Below are 7,910 nucleotides of genomic sequence, written 5' to 3'. Positions count from 1 at the left end.
TGCCCCCCACCTTAAAAAAAAGCGGTACGACTAATTGAAATGCTGAGACGGCGTAACCTTCAAAGTAAGCGCGGCTTCTTGCACCACCAGAGGGTGGCAAATTGAATCAGGGCGGCACGAGAGACGCGCTCAATATGGATGATTTATCTACTTTGACAAATGAAATCACTGTCAGCTAGTTCTTGCCAAAAGAGCTTTCCCGATCCTTGAGAGCACACCCGATATGGATCCCATTGGATTTTGTCAAACATCGGTCGCAGTAGCATTAAAAAAAAAAAAACAGAATTGCCGTCACGTCAAAATGAGATGGATTCAACTATTTACCTGCAATAACAGAATCCCCTCTATCAAGTTTGTGTGCAACAGCCTCGTTATATGATTTCACACTTGGCTAAACTTTGTGCTATTTGTAACGCCGCCGGCAGTGGAAGTTTCCAAAACGCTGACAGAGAGACTCCGGTCGGGGCTTTCAAGTTTTCCCAAATGATGCAACTGTTGGTTTACGGAGCTTTAAAAGCGAGGGGACTTAAAAGCTTCTTGGATGTACTTGTAGCCGGCTCCAAAATGTGACGGGCGATAGAGATCTCGTTCGAGTAAACCCGTCTTTTGAAATGAGTCATCTCTCCGACAGACATCGAAGCCTTGAAAGACCGACTGACCTTTAGTTCGCTGGGAAGCCACCGAAGCTAACAGATGGAATTTAAGATAAGATAAGATAAGAAAACCTTTATTAGTCTCGCAATGGAGAAATTCCCAATTCACAGCAGCAAAGTTTCAAGTGTTGTTCCATCCAATCTCCGACCCCCTTCCGCCATCCGGCCTCGATCCGGGTACTGAACAGCACGCTCAATGGCCTGCATCAGTCACATTAATAGCAAAGACAAATAGGCTTCGAGTCGTCATTTACTCCCCACCCCACCTCAAAAAAAAGAAAAAAAAGGACAGGCACATTAAGCTAAATGGCTGATTTATGAACTTGTCCCCTTTGTTAAATATGGAAACCACAAACAGGAAGTGAGATAATCACCATTACATAACCCTGAAAGGTATTTTAACGCAACACACGCTTACCTTTGGAGAAAAAAAGTGCATGCCTGCCGAGGCTGATGTCGACTAAGAACCGAGGCCAAGATTTTTACAGGATGCCCTACGAATATTAAACATGGCTCTTTTTTAATGCCTCGTGTTTTTTAATTCCTCATTTAGTTCAACCAACTCTGTGTGTGTGTGTGTGTGTGTGTGTGTGTGTGTGTGTGTGTGTGTGTGTGTGTGTGTGTGTGTGTGTGTTTTTTAATGGCTACTTTTCATATACAATGCTTAGTCATGATCACTCGGGACTACTGCGGTTTTTACAGTCCAGACTTCATTACCGGGAAGTCCGTATTGTTTCCGTTTACTTGGCTGAATTTTTTATGAAGCCCAAGTGCCAGTAAATGCAAAGGGTTTGGGGAAAGCTCCGGGTAATCGACGGCAATCACAATAAGTGTGCCGCAAATGGATCCGTGCTGTTCTTTCACTGACATCTCCGGCATTTCTAGAATATCGATCACGTCGTATCATATCACTGTCATTCGCTGCAACCCCTGCGACAAAATTGTCTGTACTTAAATTGAGAGCACTTTCACCCCCGCCGCCGGCCCAAAGTACTCCCGTTGATCTATGTAAATCAATGCCTCTTAGCTCCCGTGGCTATGCTTGAAGAGATAGACGTGAGGTTCCAAATAAGTAGTGGCAACGTTAACAACTCCTGCACTGCCCCCTCTTGGCCGTTTTACACTTGTCAAGTTCAAAACTGATGTGGATGGACAGAAGTCCTAACCATAACCTCTTACCCCAACTCTCAACTCAACCCTAATCTAGGGGTGTTAAAACTAAAATAATCTTTGACACTGCCCCCGGGTTACTTACACAAAAAGGGGAGGGGCATTGAGAAAAAAAGAGTGGCAGTTAACCGTCTGGGAGTTGCGCATCCCCCATGGGTGTGATGGCTCTGACTAACTACGACTATTAGTACTACTGTACAAATAATATCGCATTTTCACGACCATAGGGCGCACTTAAAAGTCTTAAATTTTCTCCAAAATGGACGAGGTGTGGGCAGCCCGGTGGGGAGTGGTTAGCACGTTGACCTCATAGTGCAGAGGTACCGGGTTCGATTCCAGCTCTGGCCTTCCTGTGTGGAGTTTGCATGTTCTCCCCGTGCCTACGTGGGTTTTCTCCGGGTACTCCGGTTTTCTCCCACATTCCAAAAACATGTATGGCAGGCTGATTGAACACTCTAGTTGTGAGTGTGAGGGCGGCTGGTTGTTCGTCTATGTGTGCCCTGCGCTTGGCTGGCAACCGGTTCAGGGTGTCCCCCGCCCACTGCCCGAAGACAGCTCGGATATCCTCTGATAAAGCAGTTCAGAAAATGGATGGATGGATGGACGGGCCGCCTAATCTATGCACAAAGTTACAACATCTGTGATTATTGCTGTGTGACTTCGATAAGCGCCCCGCTTGACTATCTGATGATATTTGTGAATGGATTGTGGTTGTTTGGACAAAGGTGCCTGCTTTGCAGTGATGCTCGTGCTTTCGAAAAAGCCGGCATCATTTCTGAGGAGCCGCACAGCAACGAGGCTGACTCTGACAACGACGAGAGGGAAGCTGGCATGTTCGGTGGAGAACTTGCCCAGTTGTTCATTTTCAGATATATCTGAGGACTTGGATTTGTGGATGAGGATTGATTCAAAACTAATGTGAGCACAGTGTGAAATACTTCAATAAAAGGACCACCGAACTCAGTTTTGCTCCAACTGCATTTTTGAAAACCTACGCTAGCGTGCTTGCATGCTACTGCGCATGCTAACATTTTGTTTAAACTAGCATACGTTTTACCATGCCTGCCTCCAATAATGCATTGTGTTATGTACTGTATGTGTTAAAAACAGAAATATCAACCGTAACTGACACTGCACCTCTTAATGTGGTGCGCCGTATGGTCTGGAAAATACGGTCATGATCATAATAATGAATTGGTTTGAAACAGTGCTTCGGGCAAATAAACGATTCTACCTAAAATAATAACAGAGATACAGTAACCCTAAATGTTTAGTCCAACCTGTTTGTAGAAGGCACGCATAGCAACAGTAAGTATCAAATGTTCACTCGGTAGTTTTTGGGTGAGTTAGCAAAACATAATAGCTAGCTTGCTAGTAGACGACAGCACACTATCACTTTTACCCTCATGTTTGTGCCGTCAGTGCCTCAGTAATCATGTGAACTACGTTTGACTTTCCAAATCAACTTGCCTGTTGATTGACAGATTGATATAATTGACAAGACGAGCTAACCACTAGCCTACATAAAACACATGCGCAATGTAGGTTGTTACACGGCATTTGGGTTGGCGGGATCTGCTTTCTTCCATTTTCTTCACAGCCATTCTCTCTATGCTGACATTGCCACATTGGCTTTTCACTTCGGAATGCGTTTCATGTCGTCATGCAGACACGCGGTGGGACAAACACTGGATGAGCAACTAAGAAAACAATTCCCCTGCTGTTGAGCGCTTCCGCTTTGTATATGCGTGTGTGTCTATTCTCTATTCTCTTGACACCATTTCAGCACGAACAATGGCACACATACCCCAAAAAAAGAAGAAAAAAATCTAATAAATAAATAAGCAAAGCTTCTTCGTGTTGTGCTGTAGGCATCAGCCTGTCTAAATTGTCCGAGGAAGCAGCGGAGCGTGAAATTGACTTCAGAACTGTACGCCGTGCGAGAAGGCAACAGACGCGAGCGCTTGTTTTCTCCTCTTTATTCATATTGCGGCAGCGGCAGCTTGGCGAGAAGAAGTTGCTTCAAGATGCTCGGGAGGCAGAAATTATACCTGGGTGCCAAAAAGGTCCAAGGTATGGGTATCAAGCTTGTTTTCTTCAAGGGCCACAGTGTCGTTATGGCTACCCTCAGGAGTCTGTTTTTTTGGTGAAATGACACGCATGGAGGATGGCTACGGTGTTTGCCAAAAATCACAGTTTGGTAGGTTCCTTGGTTTTGAGATCCGTAAAATCAGGGAACAAAAATGACTTCTCTTTGGATGTAAACGCGCACAGACTCAATGAAATTCAATTCATCAAAAGCTAAAATCTTTTTTCGGAAATTGCAAATCAGTAGTTTGTCTTCTTTTTCGGAAACAAAGCATGCAGACAAATGCAACAGTAATTGTTATCCTCTAAAAAAAAAAAACATGACTTAATGGCATTTGGTATTGTTTTGAATAGTCATATTTTAAGCTACTGGAACATTAGGCACATTTTGAACGTAACACTGCTGTCATGGTCCTGTTCTTGTGTGTCTCCAGCAGGTGGCAGTGGAAGACATGTTTTCCATGCGATCACACCTGTTGCCAATTCAATTTTAATGATTAAGCCATGTATTTAAGGTCTGACAAGCTGCCTGGTGCTCGTCGGATTATTGACCTTGTTGCTGCTCTCTCTCAAATGTTGCTTTCTTGACCTCTCGTTCTCGTCATCATCACTATTGCCTCTAGTTCTTTGCTCTTGTTTTTGGTTTCATGCGACTGGACTTTAGCCATTTCGTTTGTATCGTCGGACTACTATTTCCTTGTCATTTTGCAACCGCTTTTTGTAATTGGATTGTTTTTCCTGGTTCTCGTTGGCCAGCGATATCTGTTTATACTTTGTCGGTGCTTTTTGTTGTTCATTAAATATTTTTGTTACAAGGTTTTGTTTTGTGTTTACGTTTGTGGGATCCGATCGCCATTCAGTTCGTCCCCGAACTGTGATAACTGCGCTCTAATGTAGGAATATTAAAATCACGATATAATTCAATTAAAATATATTGCACAATAAACTGAAAACACATGTCCCTAAATGAATGTTGAAAACAAGTTCAAGATAAAGAATACAAGCTTCTTCAACGTAAAAGTAAAATACAACTGAACTGTACTTAGGCAGTGATTCTTTTGCGGACCACTCGAGGGAGCCACTTTGAGAATTACTGCTCCTAAGAGGCGAAAGAAAGCTGGAAATTGGGCCCCTTGTTTCGATTTTGGGTGCTCGGAATGGGTATGACGCCGTTATTAAGATCACCATCGATGCCGCGAATAAAGCAAAAGGGTCTTTTTTTAAAGAGATTGAATGCCTCGCAGCAAATAATAGCACCTGCCTCATTTCATTTGCAAAGAACGAATGATTTGGAACTTTCGAGGCCTTCTCCCGAGATCCAATCAGCGCTATGACGCAACACGTCCTCCTTTCTTGCTACCCTGTGATAAATGTGTTTCTTCTGGATGATGTATGTCTATAGATTGTTGGGGGATAGCTGCTGTTTTGAGTAATAGCCTGTCCTGGCAAAACTGGACAATTGTGTGAATGTGATCAATGTGCGTGTTGGTTTGTGGTTTTCAATACCACTTGTCTTGCAGACTCCTATTTTTATTATTTTTTTTAACAAAAAAACTAAAAGGAAGGAAGGAAGGAAGGTTTTTGCCCAAAAATCAAGATGTCATTCTGCGTAAAAAGTCAAAGGTAAATAAAGCACATTTTTTTGGTCAACCACAATGATATGGTTTTCTCGCCGGGTATCGAAGCCACCGTTTTTGTCAACAACGCGATCAGCCTTTCCGCATTTGAACCCGAGAGCCAACAAGCGCTTTTCTTTGCGAACAGCCCTTATTCTGTTGTTTTATGTGAAAGTGTATGTTTTCGTCAGCAAGAAGGTTGGCGCTTCCGCGCAAAATCTGAAAGTGGGATGAAAGCCTCAGTTGGACAACCAAGCTGATATTCTTTCTCCATAAAAACTGAAAAGTTTATCAAGGCATAAAGGAGCGAGAGGAGCTAGCAGCCAGAAAGTGGTCGAGCTCCACTGAGCAGCCCATTTCTTATCACAAAGACTTTTGCTAATGGATCCAGACATGTAGAATATAAAACACATTCACCAGTAAGCAGGTATGACATTTCAATAGGCGCCTTTATTAAGTTCTCCGGCAGGCGGTGATGTGTTGGAAATGAATGCGACATTCCCGACGCCAAAGAGTTCCGTGACGACTCCCAATGGATATAATTGACGAAGGCTTGATGAAAAGTGTGAGGTGCAATGTTGTGTTTACAATTTTGATTGACAAGGTACAGCATGATGTGCTCCTAACAGCTGTAATAGGCATACTGGATACTAAAGTGAGGCATTTAACCGCGGGGGGACGACGCCAACGAAGATGAATGCCTTCTCCTTAAGTCTTGCCTCGACTTCCCCATTTGAGTTTTAAGCCAACACCCGCGGCTCGCCACCCCGCCGCCACCGATCCACAATCGTTTCCCGCTCAGCGCCGCTGCTTCATGGAGACTCCCCGGAGAGCGGCATTGAAGCGGTCGCTGCGTAACCATGGGAACGCTCCCTTTAACATAAGCCCATTTGCAGAAGCGGACACTCGCGCATCCATTTGGCGCGCCGTGCGGGCGATGATTCCAAGCCAAACTCAATTTGGGCCGATTATGGGCAAGGTTTATTTATTCAGATATTTATTGCGACCCCAATCCTAACCCTCCCTGGATCGTAACGCCACACATTTTACCACAACCGTGCCCTGTAAGACCCAAACCCCAAGACACGACCTCGAACCATAGCCGAACAACCCTCACTCTACAATAACCTCAAAACTCAACTCAACTGTATGGGACAATTTATAACAACCACTGCTGTATACAAAGCGCTGTACATGGAGCAAAAATAATTCATACAACGACAAACAATAAATTAATAATCAAGACAGTCGAAAGCACAAAAACAGTCAAACTTAAAAAAAAAAAACGGAGTCAAAAGCCATCCATCTTCTGATCCGCAGTAGGCGGGGCACGCCCTGAAACGGTTGCCAGCCAATCGCAGAGCATGCAGACACGAACATCCATCTTAGCTCAAACTCACACCTCAGGACAATTTAGAGTGTTCCATTAAGTTGCCATGCATGTTTTTGGAATGTGGGAGGAAACTGGAGTACCCGGAGAAAACCCACGCAGGAATGCCTGCAAATCCTAATCACCTTGGCCTTGGACAATAACTCCGCACCCTACACCCTAATCTCTATCAGTCACTAACCGCACACTTCACTTTAACCCCTCACATTAAACAGTAATGGCAACGCTAATGTCAATCCTGACCCTAACGTCTCACCCCAACAGTTAACTTTGAACTCTAAACCCTAACACTTAACCACAAGACCAAATCTCCGAGTCTACCCGAGCACTTACCCATCATCCGAACCGAACCGCTATCCATACTTGACAGGTCAAGTATGGATTACCCTTTGGGGATGTTCAATTTAAAAATGCATCACAAGCAAATATCCGAGCACCCCTCAAAAGAGTGATACCATTTCCAGTGGTGTGGCGCGCCTCCAACTTCCGAGCCTAATCAATATTTGGCTTTTCCACACCAACTCAGGCTGGTCTGTCCTCACCAAGTCTCGTTGCGTGAACTGATGACACCCGCTCCGATGAGAGGCCAATCGTCTTCTAAGACAACCGAAGCCATTGTGATTGAAAGGAATAACCTGGATCAATGAGACTACCCGCACGCATGTCCGACCTTGACGATTGCTGACTTGTTCCGGCTCACGTGCAGTAAACCTGAAAATGGTCGAACTTTGTTCAAACTCTGCTGATTTACTTGCAAACAGGATGAGCATCATCAGCGGCCCTGCAGTCCATCACTCACGGAGCCTGATTGCCTTCCGTGACGTATCATTACTCCCGCGCCTAATGAGTCACCTCCAAATAAGATGAGGTTAAGGTTATCAATATTGGATCCTTGCCACAAATATGTTGGGCTCGACACATGATGGATCTTTTGCTTCTCGGATGGCAACTTTCGAAGTGACTCATCACTTTCACCTGACCTTTAACTGCGGC

The 7,910-nt window shown here is 44.4% G+C and overlaps 1 protein-coding gene across 1 annotated transcript in view; it reads right to left on the bottom strand.

The window, feature by feature from the left end:
- Positions 1-831: 831 nt before the first annotated feature.
- Positions 832-7,910, bottom strand: part of LOC109520356 (caspase activity and apoptosis inhibitor 1-like) — a 12,142-nt gene continuing 5,063 nt past the window's right edge. The window contains exon 6 of the mRNA XM_019877503.1: positions 832-854. Coding sequence (XP_019733062.1) covers positions 847-854 — 8 coding nt within the window. The 3' untranslated portion in view covers positions 832-846. The remainder of the gene's footprint in view (positions 855-7,910) is intronic.

Source organism: Hippocampus comes, unplaced genomic scaffold (genome assembly GCF_001891065.2).
Source record: "Hippocampus comes isolate QL1 unplaced genomic scaffold, H_comes_QL1_v1.1 scaffold143, whole genome shotgun sequence".
NCBI classification, from domain to species: Eukaryota; Metazoa; Chordata; class Actinopteri; order Syngnathiformes; family Syngnathidae; genus Hippocampus; species Hippocampus comes.
This window is presented reverse-complemented; position numbering and strand designations above follow the sequence as displayed.